General features: G+C 48.3%; 2 protein-coding genes across 7 annotated transcripts in view; one reads left to right on the top strand and one right to left on the bottom strand.

Moving 5' to 3' along the window:
* Positions 1-439: 439 nt before the first annotated feature.
* Mzt2b (mitotic spindle organizing protein 2B) lies at positions 440-10,321 on the bottom strand. Of its 2 annotated transcripts, XM_020160727.2 has the most exons (4): positions 10,109-10,321; positions 9,765-9,913; positions 8,762-8,941; positions 440-773 (listed from the first exon to the last, which is right to left on the bottom strand). In XM_020160727.2, exons 1-4 carry the CDS (start codon positions 10,273-10,275, stop codon positions 616-618), a joined length of 654 nt encoding a protein of 217 aa, XP_020016316.1. In that variant the 5' UTR covers positions 10,276-10,321; the 3' UTR covers positions 440-615. The 2 variants fall into 2 exon arrangements, with proteins under 2 accessions (XP_020016316.1, XP_020016318.1); XM_020160729.2 differs by lacking the exon at positions 8,762-8,941 and having other exon boundaries at positions 10,109-10,315.
* Positions 10,322-10,689: 368 nt separating this feature from the next.
* The window catches only part of Smpd4 (sphingomyelin phosphodiesterase 4), a 28,493-nt gene continuing 21,666 nt past the window's right edge, over positions 10,690-17,516 (top strand). Inside the window, exons 1-3 of one of the 5 annotated variants that reach the window (XM_074060600.1) lie at positions 10,694-10,915; positions 15,297-15,380; positions 17,065-17,151. In XM_074060600.1, the coding sequence (XP_073916701.1) occupies positions 10,841-10,915; positions 15,297-15,380; positions 17,065-17,151 (246 nt within the window). In that variant the 5' untranslated portion in view covers positions 10,694-10,840. Of the gene's footprint in view, positions 10,916-15,296; positions 15,381-17,064; positions 17,152-17,516 lie in introns of all 5 variants that reach the window. The other 4 variants (XM_074060602.1, XM_020160725.2, XM_074060604.1 and 1 more) reach the window with 4 other exon arrangements.

Genomic DNA, 17,516 nt, shown 5'->3' with positions numbered 1-17,516 from the left:
GTTGGAGGTTAGCCTATTCTACATTGTAGTGAGACCCTGACTCAAAACAAAGAAATGGAAGGTTTAAATCTGAGGTCTGGGTGGGGAGTGTCCATGAAATCCCTGAGACAGGGTTAAGCGTGAAAGGTCAGGGCATTTTTGGTGGGAAAGTGGTGTTAGTGAAATCACAGAATGTGTGACCCACAGATGCTCACCCAACATCTATGTTGACCTCAGTGTGGTCACTTGGAGGCAGTGCTCCCCTCCATCCTCACACTCTGCCACCAACACTGGTTGACCTTGCAGGGACCTTTCGCTTCAAGGGAAGCATGTTGACCTGTTTACAATAAAGACCCAGTAATGCATGTATCTTCTGACCCAAAATCAGGTCCAAGGCAAAGTCAATGGTTTAAGTCACTCAGTTCTGCATAGCATAACTAGAATCAGCAAATAGAATTCATTCTAAATTTTGGGGTTTTAATATGTCCAAAAATGACAACATCTGGTCCAGTAGCTTAGCCTCTCAGAAACAGCCAACAGAAGGAAATGGCACATGGGGCTGCTGGGAGGACAGTGATCCACAGGCTGGTGGGGCAGCATCTGTGGAGAAGAGGGTAGCCCACTGGCTCTGCTGTTCTATGTGCCACCCCGAGGGGTGCTCTTCCCAGGCCCACCCCCCTTGGGCAGCCTGGTGGCACTTGGCTGACGGGGCATCCTCTGGCTGGATCCTTCCCGGCTGCCGCGTTCTGCCAGTGTGGGAGTGCCACTGAGAGTAGGGCCGCCTTTGTTTCTCCCTGAGAAGGAAGAGAACACAACTGTTAGGAACCGGGGCAGAATCCAGTTGCAGTAAACTGTTTGTTTCTTGAGCAACACTCTGGTCTATTGTTTCAGGCAGGACCCCACATCAGCTCACGGAATCCTGAGGCTCTGAACTGCCTAAAGTAGAAAGGTATGCACAGGGCCCTCTAGAAGTTGTCACTGGGATGTTTTGAAAGCATATACACCAAAGGTCCATCCATTCAGGGAACAGAAGGCCTGGCTGGTCTGTCCTGTGACACCAGGAGGGACTAGTTCTTGCCTCCTGTCCAATGCATGTATTCTCGGTAAGGTGGGAAACAGCAGTCACCAAGCACTGAAGGCAAATTGTCTGATTTCTGGAAGCTTCCTCCCACATTTTTTCTACCTCCCAGGAATATTCTGAAACACAGTGGTCAAGCCTCTTTCTCTTGGGTTTAGGTACTGATTTCATGATGGGATTCCTGGCAAGGCTTGAGGGAAACTGACTGCAAGATAGTCACCTCAGATGAAGTGTACTGGCTCATGTATTCCTTAACTTACAGTTTTCTTACTTTCATCTTTTTTGGGGCAAAGATAGCCAGAAAGACCTGCAGCCACACTTGAGCTTGAAAAACAAGCTTTATTTTAAAAGTGGTGGCTTCTGGGCTCAAGGTGCTAATAGCATTTGCAAGACTGAGGGGGCCTTATGGGGACAAGACATGCTGGGGAGCAGGCTTGCCCAGAGGGTCACAGTCTTTCCCATGTGGATGGAGAGCTTCAGCCTCCTCTCTGGCCTGGCAAGGTATGCCTGTGGATGCTAAATGTGGCATGTGTCCCCTGCTTGACCAGTTGGGGCTCTTCTACCCTCCCCCTTGTCTTGAGAAACAAGAGGCCTTAACTGCTGTGACCCGGACAGCTGCAAAATTTCCCCTGAAGGCTTGAATGTAAGCTGGGGCATGAATATTCCCAGACACTGGTCAACTTGTTTAGGTTAACGCCTGAAATACTGAAAGATCGATCATGTTAAACATGTAGATACTAGCTAGCCCCACCCACAGCCAAGTTCCTGAAACCTCAGAGGAAACTCCTTACCCAATACCCTCCTGTAGACACCCCTAGGCAACCTCTCCCTCGCTGTTTCCAAGGCACACTGCAGCCCCCTATGTAAGTTCCGCTAATAAAAACTTTGGATCAATCACCCTGGCGTTTAGCATTTCTCTGGAAACCCAAGTGGCCTCTCTGCAGGATGGTGTGGGGTAGTCCCTTACAGGAACTCCCCTGCTGCCACTTTTGGAGTGACTCCAGCCTCAGGTTCAGCCCAGGGACTCCAGTTCTTCTCAGGCTCTTTACCAGTTTAGTCACATAGCCTGCAATAGGGAATTGTGAATTGTTGGAGAAAAGATGCAAGGTGTCCAGCGTCCATGAGATCATTTCCATTCCACTATTTGTCACCTCTGGTGAGTCTGAGACACCAGAGACCCTGGTTCTTCCATGGGTTCTCACTCCCTTTCCATGCTCTTGAATCCTGACCATAAAACTCCCAATTCCTGCAGGGAGGAGGAGGGTCCTCCTTAAGAGGATTTTTGGAAAATTTCTTCAGAGAATGAGGGGATCTTTGCTGCCCTGTGGGATGGGGAATTATGGTGGTGCCATGCTTGGAATGCTGACAGGACATCCCAGACTTACTTTGATTTTCCCCTGCCTCTCCTTCTTGAACTTCACTTCTACATACTTGATTCAATAAAGACATAGTTAACAAGTCCACCAGAACTGAGGAGGTGGATGTTGGGCCCACTTAGCCTGCTTAGTGACTCAAGAATAACACAAAGTAGAGAACAGTCATCACACATTTCCTTTGGTACAAATGGCCATCATTGTGGTTCCCATTGACTGGTCAGTGGGTATGGATCCCATCTACCCTGAGCAGATGTGCTTTGCTACCCTCCAGTATATCCCACGCATGCTAGTCTCTTCCTTGGGGGCCAGTCTCTCAGTAGGCTGGGCCAGGTATGTGAGATTTTCCACGGCTGCAGCCTAACCTGGCTGCTTTTGGTGCCCAGGTGCTTTCTGTAAGGGGTTTCCTGACAGAGGCAGAAATACAGCTCAAGGGTGCATCATGCCCAGCTCATCCCCAGCAAGTGGCAGGGGGGAATCTTGAACACAGGTTTGACTTTGAAGCCAGCTTCCCTTCAGCCTGCCACACATCTGAATTTTGTCTCCTCCCAGGGAGGACACTGCAGGTCCCTCTGGAAACTGAAGGATGATATGGAAGTAAAGAAGAGCAAGTAATGCTCATTTTTAAATCTGATAGGACTCATAAACCTAACACAATGTGAAAGAGAAAACCAACGTAACTCCAAGCCAAAGAAGATGTGAACAAAAACAATCTAGGACTGGAGGTGCAGTTTGGTGGCAGAGCACTAGCACGCATATGGCCTTTGGTTTTGATCCCGAGGACTGCAAAACAAAAGCAACTTAACAATGAAAGAAGAGCCATTTGTCCAGCTCTGCATGATTCTTAGAACTTTTCAGGAATGACATGTTTTTGCTGTTAGTAGGGACACTGGTTTAGGTCTTCTCATTTAATCCACACAGAAGGGTCTAGGCCCCAGGAAAATGGTCTGCAGCTATGTGATAGAGAGGACCAGCTCTGTTCAGCCCGGCTCCCTCGTGGTGGGGTTATTAGAGTTAGACGGAGGTGGGAGGGTGGTGGCAACTGGTGCTCCCAAGCTCCATCCCTGGAGGACATTCCTATGCACCAAAACCAAACAAGCATCACTGAATGCTCAAAACATCCCACTCATTCCTCTTCAGAAATCAGTGCTCCTCCTACCCCTGAAATCAGCTGGTGATCATTCAGCGTTTTGTGATCCCGTATACAGGCAAAACCCCAAACTGCATCATCTTATCAGTACCCATGATTTGGGAAGTCCCTGAAGCCAGGGATTGAACCAGGCCAGGTTGGGACCCTTTCTGCCATTTACCTTCAGAGTGGCCTCTGTGAACCCTTACTCCCCATTTCCTGTAAACTTAGCTAACAGGCCAGGCATCTAGAGCTGGTGTGAAATAAGTATTTTTACAGAACCCCAGGTGCCTTGCTTCTCTCCCTTCTGTAGTCCTCAAAGGGTGCCCTTCCCCTTTGGTAGTGGGAGTGCCACCTCCTGGCCAGCAGGCATTATTGTTAGGAAGGTAAAACAGGAAAGCCGAGGTGAGAACTGCCCAGAGGAAAAGAAAACCCTATAGGCCCTGCTCCAGGAGTGCACTGCAGGGAAGGCCAGGTGGCACCAAGTCTGCATCACACTGGCTGGTAGCAGTATTGCAGGCCACCTCAAGACCTTCCCAAGCTCACAAACTGTCCTGGTGGGGCCAATGCAGCTCCCCAGGCAAAGTGTACTGCTCTCTTTCAAGGCATCAGGCAAGGTCTGGTGGCCAAAGAGAGTGGGTAGCCAGGGCAGACCCAGGTTTGCACTGTCACCAACCAATATTGCTGCCCTTTCTGATCATGAACACGAAGAGGGCTTAGTCAATGTTTTGAGAGCACCTAACTGACCCAATGAGGGCGACATACCTGTACACACGTGCTCTCAACTCAGTCCACACTTGGGAAGGTGTTCTTTATGTGGATGTGCCCAGAGGCTCTGCCCTCCCTATGCACACACACACACACACACGTACACACACAACCTTCCCTTAGTCCTGCTGGGAAAAGTGTCACAACGGAAGTGCTGGAGCAGAGCTGTCAACAAGAATATGATGCAAGCCACAATTATATTTTAAAATTTTCTAGTAGCCACATTAAAAAGTAAAAGTATATGGGAAATAATTTCAAAAAAAAATTTTTTTCTTGTTTATTGTTGTGCTGGGTGGGGGTGCATTGTGGCATTTACAAAAGTTCTTACAATACATCAAATATGTCATACTTGAATATACCCCCTCCACCATTCTCCTTTATGAATATATTGATATAAATATCAATATATTTTAGTTGACCCCAAATATTCAATATACAGTTGGTTTTACATCTGTGGATTCAACCAATTATGGATTAAAAATGTCTGAAAAGTTGGGTGCTGGTGGCTCATGCTTGTAATACTAGTTACCTGGGAAGCTGAGATTGGGAGGATCTCAGTTCCAGGCAAGCCAGGGCAAAAAAGTTTGTGAGATCCTATCTCAATCAATAGCTGAGCACAGTAGCACACACCTGTCATCAGGAAGCTGAGATCAGGAGGATCACAGTACCAGGCCCGAGAGGGCAAAAAACTTTGTTGAGACCCCATCTTCATGGAAAAAGCTGAGTATGATGCATTCCTGTCACCCAAGTGATAGAGGGAAGCACAAAATAGGAGGATCACAATCCAGACGAGCATGTGCAAAAAGCGAGACCCTATCTCCCAAATAACCAGAGTAAAAGGACTGAAGACATGGCTCAAGCAGTAGAGCACCTGCATAGCAAGTTCAAAGCCCTGAGTTCAACCCCAGGACTGCCAAAAAACAACCCGTTTCTGAAAAAACTGGGTGTAGTAGTATATGCCTGTAATCTCACTCAGGAGGCTAAGGCAGAGGAGGGCTTGAGTCTAGGACTTCAAGACCAATTTTTTTTTTTTTTTATGGGTGGGAATGGGATATGAACTCAGGTGCTCACAAAGCAGGCGCTCTACCACTTGAGCCACACCTCCAGTCCATTTTGCTCTGGTTATTTTGGAGATGGGGGGGGGGGGCGCGTCTCTCAAACTATTTGCCAGACCGCCTCAAACCTCAATCTTCCTGATTTCAGCCTCAAGTAAATAGGATTACAAGTAGATAGGATTACAGGCGTGAGCCACTGCCACCCAGTTGAAAAAACTTTTTTAAATATTTGAAAAAGACTGCTTATGTATTGAACACATGCAATCTGTTTTTCTTATCATGATTCCTGAAACAATGTAATTACTAATTACACAGCATTTAGATTGGATAAGTATTATAAGTAATCTAGCCAAGTTTTTTTTTTTTTGCAGTACTGGGGTTTTAAACTCAGGGCTTCATACTTGCTAGGCAAGTGCTCTACACTTGAGCCACACCTCCAACAAATACTGTAAGTAATCTAAAGGTGATTTAAAGTATATGGGAAAACTAGGTGCAATGATGACGCAGCTACTACTAAGGAGGCTGAGGCAGGAGGGTCCCTTGAGTCCAGGAGTTGGGGGTCATCTTGGGCAACACAGCAAGACTCCATCTCTAAAAAAAAAAAAAGATAAAGGCGCTGGGGGTATAGCTCAGTGGTAGAGCCATGCCCCAGGCCCCTGATCCCCAGCAATGCAAAAAAAAAATCTAAAATCACTTTAAACTAGTGTTAAAACAGTATGCCATTTTATACAAGGGACTACAGCATCTGTAGATTTTGGTACTTATGTGTGAGGGGGTGTCTTGGAACCAATCCACCCCAGATGTCAACCATATTATCATTTCAAAACGTAACTGACATACAGTCACCAGCAGTTGTATCCATTTTTGTGCTAGTTCTTCAACATCCAGTGTGTACTTACACAGTGTGCCTTGACTACACCAGCTGCCATGTGAGGCTCCCTTATGGGACAGCATAGCTCAGGTGAGACTCACATCTTCCACACACACCTCACTTTACCTGCTGTGAAGGGACGGTTTCCCTAAACTTAAACAGAACACTCAACTGAATTTAATTTTCCCTCAATGACCGTAGATCCTCGTCATCACCAGTATTACTGCTCTGTACTTGAGGTCTTACTTCCTCCTTCTCTCCTGGGCATGAGTGAGTCCCCACAGACGGCCTGGATGGCTGGAGGCCAGGAATCTAGATGGTCCCATTGTGCCTGCTTCAGCTTACAGATTCAAGCCCATGAGTGGCCTGTAGCCACTCCACACACCAAGTCCTATGGGACACCAATGGCTGCTTAGCCCCAACAGTCACAAAGTCCCATTGTCAAACTAGGTCATTACATCCCCACAACTGGATCCCTTTGACCACTCCCCTTATTTTCTCCACCCAATTTTTTTTCTGATAAAGTCAAGTTTAATCAGCTGAATACACAAGTTGAATTTGTGCACCATGTTCTGCCTGGGTGGCTGCATGGAAGCCAGAGGCCTCTTGAAATGAGTGATGGGTAAGGTTAAAAATGGGCATTAGTCCCAGCCAGATAGGTGGAGATGAGGCAGGGAAGGGCATAGAAGGAAAACCTGAGTCATATGGGACAGCCAGGGGCAAACCATGACCCTTAGAGACCCAGGGCTCCCAGAGTTCCCAGATGCTGAGTGAGCATCCAAGCAACAGACTGACGTGGTAGTCACAAACTCCACAGCAGCTGCTCCCTGGCACAACTTCCCACTAACATGCAATCTACTGGACAAGTAGAAGCTCTCTTACCCCACTTTCCAGGTACCCTTTCAACCATGGTTCTGAATTCTAAAAACATTCAAAAAGTTGACATATGAAATGTTGTCCTGCATCCGTCTGTCTCTAATGATTTCTATGGTATCACTCCAGCCCAGATTTTGTCATTAATGGGGTGGCCAGATGGTCTATTTATGGATGCTATGACAAGCAGGCCTCAGAGATCTCTCTGTGCCTCATCTAGTAGCCTCTGGGCTGCATGCAGCACTTCTGGCCTAGCCCTACCCCTACCCTCTGCCTCCTCCCCATCAACCAGCTTCCCCAGGCTGCCCTCTGATACCTCTCTCCCCACTCCAGGCATCTCCTCAGGGCCTCTGTGTCCTCCAGGACCAGAGCCTGGGCTATGCTTCTAGCACTGAGCCCTTGACAGTTAACAACTCTGTAAGGGCTCCTTTCCTTGGCTTGGGGCTTCTACCCACCTCTCTTGGACCCCCATTCATTTACACAGTGCCCCTGATGCTCCCAAGTCCCTCTGTGCCCATGCTCCCAGTGCCTTGCCCCAGTATACCTCCTACCTCTGCATCCTTCCTTCTTCCTCCTGTCCCAGGTCAGGCCAGGCTCCCACCAGTGGCTGGGACATAATACACAATCCTGGCCAAAATGCTGCATCTCTGCCTCAACCTCACTCAGCCTCCTCCCCACCTGATCGGGCTGCTGGGACCCTGCCCAAGTGGTTCTTCCAGCCCCTAATCTGCTTAGCCCTCGCTGCTCTGGAGGCTGTGAAGCCTCCCATCTCCATCACGGTCGGTTTATCCAGTCACCCCTCTCATTGGACACAAAGTGTGTCCATCTCACATTCCTTCTGAGCTTTCAGTGCCTGAAGCCCAGCCTGGTTTTGGGGTCACTGAGTGGAGTAATGTTCCCTCAAGTGAGGGGGATCCTATTTTGAAGTTTTTCTCTTCCCCCTGAAAACCTGGCAATTCTTCATTTCAGCCTGTAGCCTGTCCCCTGCCCCTCAGCCCTTTCCATCCTCCCCAGGTTGCAGCTCCAAGCCATACCTGGAGCCGTGAGGTAGGCAACATGGGAGGACATGGAGGAGGGTGCAACCAGGGCACCACAGACTCTCTCTCTGGCTCTGGGCCCCTGGCCTCACACCTGGCAACACGTGGAAGGTACTCCAGTACCAGAAATGAGACAGGAAAGGGGACTCAGTTTACAAGGGTGACTTAAAGAATAAGAACATGTTACTCTTATGGTGCTGCCAAGGAGTCTGGGGACATCTTCCCCTCCTCCAGATCTCCCATTCAGGTAGAGGACAGTGCCTAAGAGGCCAAAGTGCTTCTCACACCTAAAGCTGTGTTTCCTACAGCACGCCATGCTGCCTTACCCTTGACTTTGCATCCTCCCCCTAGAAGAGGCCCTTTACACAGGCAAGTCTAACCCAGCGGAGTTAGCCTGCAAGGCATGCCAGCCCAACAGCATGTTCTAGAAATACAGTTTTTTGGGTGAACTGAGCCAGAAAATGTGGCTTGGTCTTATGCTGCATGATAGGGATGGCTTGCATGGTCCTGCCCTTGCAGCCCAGTTTCCCTGAAAGTTTTCTTGTTTCCAGGGAAACAAGAGAGCACCAACCCCCAGAGATAAGCCAATAAACGCGACCTGCGAAAGGAGAGAACAGGCAGCAAGAGAACCGGAGGGAAGCAGGGGGCCCTGGAGAGAGAGGCGAGTGCGTGGCAGCTGGGCAGTGGAGCAGAACCGGAGAGGCTGCAGGTTGCAGGGCGGAGGAAAAGGAGGGCCTTGCAGGGGGGCTACAGTTCCTGGCAGAGAGAAAGGAGGCCTCTGGAGGTCAGAGAGAGACACAAAGAGAGCAGACAGAGGGTGGGTCAGTGTGGACATGAGGGTTCCCAGAGCCCCGGCAGTCCTCCCCAGGGCCTGGCCTGTCCTCCTGCCTGTGTGGGTGCTTCCAGGCAGGGATCTAGCCCTGGACCTCCTTCCCTTTGCTTGGGAGAGTCTGCTGCATTTCAGAAGGTTCCCAACAACCACAGGGTGCAGAAGCAACACAGGAGATGAATAGGAGCAGGGAGGAGAGGCTCCTTTATAACATAGCCTGGTCACAGAATCTGCCTATCCACATCATGACCAAGAGAGTGAGGAAGCCCTTTGAACCTGAGCGCAGGGGTGCTCTGCTCCTCAGGCTTATGTGCGTTCTAGGGCAGCCAGGTGACTCTGCCCTACAAGCTTCACAATCCAGGGAGGGCAGTTCTGCTGCTGGCCTGGCACCTGGGCAGGACCTGACCTGAGTGCGGTACAGGTAAGGGTGCATCAGCCCTCTTCTCTGAGTACTTCCCTAGAGGCTGTGACGCCAGGAGGACAGGACCAAAGCCATCTTTATTCCCACGTTTGTGCAATGAAGGGATGCGTGAAAAGATGGAAAGGAGCTGGGCAGATAAAGCCTAGCCTGCTTGGACTACCCTGCCACCACAAGTTCTGGAAGTGCCCTCCCAAAAGTGGCAGCCAAGCTAGGGCCCCATCCGACAGATGGGCCCGCAGGTCCTGGGAAGAGACTGACAGACAGGCCTTAGCCATTCAGAGCCAAGCCAGCCAGACCTGTGCCCTGCCACCAGAGCAATCGGGGCTAGAAGCACAGGGGCCCAGTCCTGACCTCGGGTCTCCGGCATGTTTGACGTGGGCAAAGACACAGCCGCAGGGTCCTGGGAATCACTTGCCAACCTCTGCCCGGCACACATGGACTTGAGCATCTGGAAGACGGCGATCGGGGCCACGTTCAGGTTGAGCAGATCCACCAGGATCCTGGGGGAGAACAAATACGGTGCTCAGAGAGCTCTTCACGCCGCGGGGCAGAAGAGCCGGTTTTTGCGGGGTCACCGGGACTACTTCGCTGAAGACCCCGACAAAGGTGGAAGGAAGGCTCTTCTACACCAGCGGGCGCGGGCCCGCAGGGGCCTGGAGCAAGAGTGTCTGCGGGTCCCACCCGCGCCCGCTTACTTGAACACGTCGGGGTCCATGGCTGCGCCTGCAGCTTGCGCCAGCTCGTACAGCTCCATCTCCTCTGCACTCAGCACTTTCTTTCGCCGCAGTGCGAGCTTCTGCAGAGTCGCCGTTTCCAGCCCCGTGGAAACCCCGAGCCCAGGAACGCCGCCCGCTGCAGCCATCTGAACAGCGGTCAGGAAAGCGCGCGCTGGGTCCCGCCCACCTGGCCCACGCCCCGCCCACCCCAACCGCCCAGGCTCTCCCATAGCGCCCTCTACCGGCTGCAGTCCGCAGCCCTTTTCCCGATCCAGAGCAGTCTCCCCACTGTCATTCCCTAGACGCGTATTGAACGCCTACTTTGTTAGGCGCAGCGATGACGCAGCGGAAGGCAGAGGTCTGCTCCCTGCTCAACTGTTCACTTAGGTAGCGGCACCCAGCGTAGTGCACAATAAATGCTCAGTAAGTGAAGGGCGTTCATTATAGTGTGTAATTGCTTACTCTGCGAGAGTTCCCCCACTAGGGGGCACACCTCGAGCACGCTAATAAACAGCCTGTGCTTACGCGCACAAGCTACGGAGAAAGCGCGACAATTCATGCGTAACGGGCGCAGATGCCGCCACTGCGCACGCGCCGCAGCCGGCGGACCGCCTCCCTAACCCGAGCCGGCCTTCACTCTGCGCACGTTGCTCAAAGAGGTAGGGGCGCATTTCCCGCCGAGCCGGGGGGCGTGACGCCGCGCGCAGCTTGATGACGACATTTCGGCGCCTGGTGGAGGAATGGCGGCTTCCAGGTCTGAGGCGGGTAGTGCTGGCAGTCCCGCAGGTAAGTGGAGCAGAGCAGCGCGAGAGACAATCCCGCGTCGCAGCGGTTTTCTCGAGCCGCCGCCGAGGCCGTCTCCGTTTCTTCGCGAGCTCCTGGGCTCGGGGAGGGCCCCAGCCACTCTGCCCGAGCAGGGCCGGCTGGGGAACAGAGGTCCCCGGCTGCGCCTTCATGCCACCCTCCCTGGCTATGTCTCTATGCCATCTCCCCGCGCGGCTCTCATACCCCAAGCTGATAGGTGCTCGGTTAACGTTCGTTCGACGAGTTGAGGGAAGGAGGGTTGCGAGTTGAGACTTGGGCTCAGCAAGCGGTGTTGGAGGAAGAGCCAGGTGTGGGTCCTGGCTCGACCCTTCCGCCTCCGAGCCTCAGTTTCCTCCTCTGTAATAGGGGACTCTCGATACCTCGCTCCAGGGGATATTTGTGAACAACAAACGGGAGCGTGCTGCTGCTTCTCAGCGAGCAGCCAGAGGGAGGTCTTGGGTGGCGCGAAAAACTTGGCCTGACTGGTGTTGGCTGAGGACTGTCGCTATCTGAAAAACCTCAAAACAGGGTCTGAAACAGCCCCTGAAGAAATTGGGTGTTGAAGGGGCAGGATGAAGTGAAGGCCCATTGCACAACATGCAGAGGGGCGTGGCAGTGACAGGGTCAGGGAGCAAGGCTGCTGAAGTCTCTGCCGTCTTCTTGGAAAGGCAGAAGACTGACGCCTCAGGGCCTTATTCTGTCAGCTGTTGCCTATGAAAGCTTTCTTTGAGGAAAGAGATGCTTTCACTTCATCACCTCTAAAGCTCTACTCTTAACAGTCCATAGTTTTATGCTGCTTGGATCATTTTGGAATGATCTGGCCAAGTAGGTCATTTCCTTAGCACTGAAATTGACAGCTAATTAAAATTAAACATTAGAAAAGCCTAGCGCAAAAGACCTAGAATAGTTAAAGCTATCCTGAGCAAAAAGAGCAGTGCTGGAGGTATCATGATTCCTGACTTCAAATTATACCACAGAGCCATAATAACTAAAACAGCTTGGTATTGGCACAAAAAGAGACACATAGACGAGTAATAGAATAGAGGACCTAGAAATAAGCCCACACAGCTAATACCATTAGCTCATTCTGACAGAGGTGCCAAAAACACATTGGAGAAAAGACAGCCTCTTCAACAAATGGTGCTGGGTGTTAGGAAAACGCTGCATATCGCACACAAAGGAGGCTCATGAGAGGTTTCTCATGTCTAGAAGTTTAATAAGCAGGCTGGCTGGCCGAGAGAAAATGGCGCGGCAGCTTCTCTTGGCGGGTCTGACCTTAAGTAGCATTTGGGAGAAAGCAAGGGCCAGGGACGGACAAAGAGAGGTGATGGGAGATAAGGAACAGTGAGCTTTGATCTGCCAGGGATGAGACCAGCTGCTGAAGCAAGGTCTAGGGGCGGGCAAAGGAAGGTGGCAGGAGATAAGGAACAGTGGGCTTTGTTCTGCAAGGGGCGAAACCAGATGCAGCTTAGGCTGCAGAAGGGGCAGTTCTTATCACTGGGGAAACTGGACATCCACATGTAGCAGACTGAAACTAGATCCCTATCTCTTACCCTGTAGAAAAATCAATCCAAAGTGGATCAAAGCTCTAAATGTAAGACCCAAAACATCGAATATACTAAAGGAAAACATAGGGAAAGCACTTCAAGATAGATATAGGTATAGTGAAGACTGTTTGAATAGGACTGCAGTAGCTCAGGAGATAAAAGTAAGAATTGACAAATGAGATTGCATGAGACTAAAAAGCTTCTGCAGTCAGGCATCACTGGCTCGTGCCTGTAATCCTACATACTTGGGAGGCTGAGATGAGATTGGGAGGATCACAGTTTGAGGCCAGCCCAGGCAAATAGTTCAAGAGCCCCCATCTCCAAAATAACCATGGCAAAATGGACTGAGGTGTGGCTCAAGTGGTAGAGCACCTGCTTTGCAAGTGTGAAGCCCTGACTTCAAATTTCAGTCCCGCCAAAAACAAACAAACAAACAAATGAGTTGAACACTTTTCAAAAGTACAGCTGGCCAATAAACACATGAAGAAGTATTCAGCATCATTAGCCATAAAGGAAATGCAGATCAACGTATCCTTGGGATTCTCTTTCACCTCAGTCAGCCTGGGGAGGATGCGTGGGAGGGGGTAGGAATGTAAATTATTGTGGCAACCATAGAAATTAGTATAGAGGCTCCTTAAAATAAAAATAGAACTGCCCTGTGATTTTGCTATACCGCTCTTGGACTATATCTGAATGAGTGTAAGTCGGCATACAATAGAGATACTTGGACACTCATGTTTATTGCAGCGCTATTTACAGTAGCCAAGTTATAGAATCAGCCTAGGTGGCCATCAACAGGTGAATGTATAAAGAAAATGTATATATACACTTTGGAGTATTATTTCAGCCATAAAGAAGAAATTGTGTCATTTGCAGGAAAATGAATGGAACTGGCGATTATCATTTTAAGCAAAATAAGCCAGACTCGGAAAGACAAATGCCATATTTTCTCCTATGCAAAGTCTAGATCTTAAAAAAAAAAAAAAGACATGGACATACAGGATGCTATTATGGCAGGGACAAGTGGGAGGGAGGAGGGGGAAAAGAAAGGGTGAGGAGGGCCGTACATTGTGTGCATGTATAAAATGTTCATAATGAAACCCTTTTAAAAATTTGCAAGAAAGTTTAAAAGGGGAAGAGTTAATGGGAGGAAGACAAGAGTAATAGGGTGAATATGATGGAAGCATATTATATGCATATATGAAAATACCAGAATGAAACCCCTCACTTTGTACAATTAATATGTTCTAATAAAAAGAAAAAAAAGAACTGGGAAATAGTCCCCTTCAAATGGCAAAGATTCTCTTCTCCTCTTCACACCCTAATTGTTTACAACTCCTTACACCTAGCTTCTCTCTCACCACACAGACTGCCACCTGCCACCTTCACTCCTTCACTCCTGTGGTGGGCAGAGCTGTGCCAAGAAGCTGCCACTAACCTATCACTGGAACTCTATAGGCTTCCTCTCTCCTCAGTCCAACTCTGGATATTTTCTGTTTCTGACCAGGGTAGGCAGAAAGGTAGAAATCTGGAGAGCTGTTCCTAATTATCTTTTCTTTTCTTTCTTTCTTCCTTCCTTCCCTTCCTTCCTTCCTTCCTTTCTTTCTTTCTTTCTTTCTTTTTCTTTCTTGGTGTTGGGACTTGAATTCAGGGCCTCATACTTGTTAAGTAAGTGCTCTACTACTTAAGCCACGTACTCAGCCCTTTTGGCTTCACTTATTTTTCGATGAGGGTCTTGAGTTTTTGCCCAGACTGACCAGGACCACCATTCAATTTATACCTCCCATGTAGCTGGGATGACAGGTGTGTGTTATCATGCCCAACTTACTAGTTGAGATGTGGTTCTTGTTAACTTTTTGCCTGGGCTGGTGTCGAACCAAGATCTGGATTTCTGCCTACTGAGTAGCTGGAATTATGACGTGAACTGCCATGCCGGTCCTGTTTCTAATTTTCTGATGCAAGTTCAAAGGCTCCCTTGGTAGAGCTTGCTCTTCCCCTGCTTTCATTCCTTGCATAGAGCACAGTTAATATGCTTTACCCACTGGTCTGTGAGAGATTTGTGAGGAGGTCAGTTTGTTTGAATCTTAGCTCTGCTGTTTACTAGCTGAGTAGTGTAAGTGATTTAGCTTTTTTCTTCTTCTATTTCCGCATCCATACTGACCTCATAGGGTTGTCGTGAAGATGTATTTTCTATTCTTGCTTAACAAACTTAGTAGCCAAAACAGCATCCATTTGTTCTCATGGAGTTACATAGTCAGAAGCCCAGGCATACTCAGCTAAGTCCTCTGCCTAAGGTATCACAAGGCCAAAACCAAGGTGTTGGCGGCTTTCCTCTTATCTGCAGTCTCTAGGGAAGACTCTGCTTCCAAGCTTATTCAGATTACTGGCAGAGTCCACTTCCTTGGAGTCATGGAGCTGTCATCTGGGGACTGCTCTGTATCTTAAGACTGACTTGGGACTGTAATTGCATCTGCAAAATTCTCTTACCACAGTACCTAGATGAATGATTAAATAAGCAAGAGATTAGAATGTTGGGGAGCTAGCTTTAGAATTCTGCCTGTAACTGAAAATTCGATGGGGAAATGTATGGAAAGCTCTCAGAACCAGTCCTGGCATCTATGAAGTGCTGTACAAGGATTCACCACCACAGACTTGGTTCTGAAACTGGCAGTTGTCAATTGTGTGAGAATGGCATTCTGTGAAACAGGAACTGGACACGGTATAGTGTGTGTTGAGTTACACAAGTGTTCTTCCTCTTGTAAAACTGCATAATATTGTGTGGCAGATACTGAGATTTTCTCTTTGTTTTCCCACAGTGGTTTCCTAAAGCGAACATTATCGACTGTCCACGGGAGGCTGCTATGGCGTTTCCACACTTGCAGCAGCCCAGCTTCCTACTGGTAGATATCTGCTGCCTTTGGGAGTGTCAGAGTGATGATAGTTCTATAGTTGAGGGACTTAAAGAGTTCTTTCCATTGATTTGGAGAACTTTCTGGTGCTTGTTTTTTTTTTAAGGCATGTAGTGGAAATAACACTGTACTCAAGATTAGAATGCTAGCTAGGCATTGCTTGGCTCATGCCTATAATCCTAGCTACCCAGGAGGCAGAGATCAGGAGGATTGTGGTTTGAGGCCAGCTCAGGCAAATAGTTCGCGAGACCCTGTTTCAAAAACACCCAACACAAAAAAAGGGCTGGCAGAATGGCTCAAGTGGTAGAGTGCCTAGAAAGCATGAAGCCTTGAGTTCAAACCCCAGTACCACCAATAAGTAAATAAATAAGAATGCTTAAGCTTGACTCTGCCTTCTTATTAGGTAGGACCTAGGGTTTATTCAACCTCTGATCTCTAGTTTTCTCATCTATAGAATGAGTTGATTCAAAGGCTGTTTTTCCTACTTTCCAGAGGATGGAGAATGAAAAGGATATACATCAGAATGTTCATGACCTACAAGCCTTATGCATGTGTGAAGCATGTAATATAGTATATATGATATGGTACATAATATAATATGTCATCAGTGAAGAATAGATAGACACTGCTGTGCTGGGGACAGCTAGGATTGCATTTTAAATATTAAACATGATGCTGGAGAAGTTGAGTATGAAGCAGATACGGGTGATGAATGTTCCTAATTTCAGTTCCCAGAGATGCTTTTTGTAAACATTTATTTAGAAGGACGTTTTTCCTGGCACTCCTGGAGCCAACAGCCCTGACCCATGGTCTGAACAGCCAGGTCTCTATCTCTGACTTAGGCCTTGTGCAACCCACCCTCATTTGAAGGTAGACAAGTGTTAGATATCCTTGTGCAAAACTCGCCTATTGAAATTCCTCCTGATTTTAGCCCATTTGCACAGAGACCAATTCTCCATGGAGTCAGGGTGTTTTCCCCGCATTAGTGTCCTGAATGTTGACCTCTCCCTTGCCTTTATAATTAATATTTACTTGACTGAGGCCATCTGTAGTTTCAGGTTGCCATTTATTTATTTAATGGGACTGGGGTTCAAACTCAGGCAGTGCACTTGCTAAGCAGCCACTCTACCACTTGAGCCACACCTCTAGACCAGTCACCTTATTTTTTAGGGCAATGAATGCGGTAGGTTTCTTATTTATGATTAAGAAAGAAAAGCCTTCTCCTGTAACCCTCATTTTGTTGGGCACTTTTGCTGACGATTGCAGTGGTGTAATATGGGTGATTGGTGAAGTGGGAAGTTTCTAACTTGTGTATAAATTCATGAGTACTCATGGATTGAATAAGTACTACAAGAAGAGGTCCTCTCCTAGCTGGGGGGCTGACCCTAACATTGAACTCCTGCTTATGAATTGGTGGAAATCAGTTTTATTTTGATAGTACACAACACTCTGGTAATGAATACCTGAGGAAGGTGCCCCTTAGAACTACTGGTCTAGAGGGGTAAAATTGCAACGTTGGACCACTGGCACATGTAGAACCTGATGTATGAACTGCTAAGGAACAAGGCCAGTGAGTGTGTATTTGGGTGGCTTAGGTTTCTGTTTTGATTAAAATGTAATATCCACAATAGTTGCAGAGCAAATGTGTTCATGATTTTTTTGCTTTGTCTTCTAGGCTAGCCTCAAAGCTGACTCTATAAATAAGCCCTTTGCACAGCGCTGCCAAGACTTGGTAAAAGTCATTGAGGATTTTCCAGCAAAGGTACAGCTTTGCCAACATCTCTCTTTGGGGCATCTCTTATAATTCTTACGCATCTGTAGTAGGTAGAGTCCAAGAATGCCAGAAATACCCTTCAAGGACAGCCCCCTGCAACAAAAACTATATGACCCAAAATGTCAGTTGTTCTGAGGTTGAGAAACTCTGATATAAATACTTGAAAATATGTATTTAATTCACACCTGGAATTATCAAGCACAGGGAGCTGGCCTGGGGAAGTTGATTCCAGATGACAGTCGCTTATAGGTATGTTTCAGAGACTTGACTTAAAAAGAACATTGCTCTCCTATTTAATAGATCTCTTCAAGTCAGAAGTTTTTGTTGTTGTTTGTGGTGATGGGGATCTAACC

Source organism: Castor canadensis, chromosome 18 (assembly GCF_047511655.1).
Source record: "Castor canadensis chromosome 18, mCasCan1.hap1v2, whole genome shotgun sequence".
Lineage (NCBI taxonomy): Eukaryota > Metazoa > Chordata > Mammalia > Rodentia > Castoridae > Castor > Castor canadensis.
The sequence above is the reverse complement of the archived record's forward strand: the minus strand, read 5'-3'. Positions and strand labels throughout refer to the sequence as shown.

Bases quoted from the DNA above. Each gene is read 5' to 3' on its own strand.
- Mzt2b (XM_020160727.2), bottom strand. From the start codon at position 10,275: ATGGCTGCAGCGGGCGGCGTTCCTGGGCTCGGGGTTTCCACGGGGCTG. The intron at 9,914-10,108 runs GTAAGCGGGCGC...GTTCTCCCCCAG, and splicing joins ATGGACCCCGACGTGTTCAA to GATCCTGGTGGATCTGCTCA. The intron at 8,942-9,764 runs GTCAGGACTGGG...TCTGACCTCCAG, and splicing joins AAACATGCCGGAGACCCGAG to AGGCCTCCTTTCTCTCTGCC.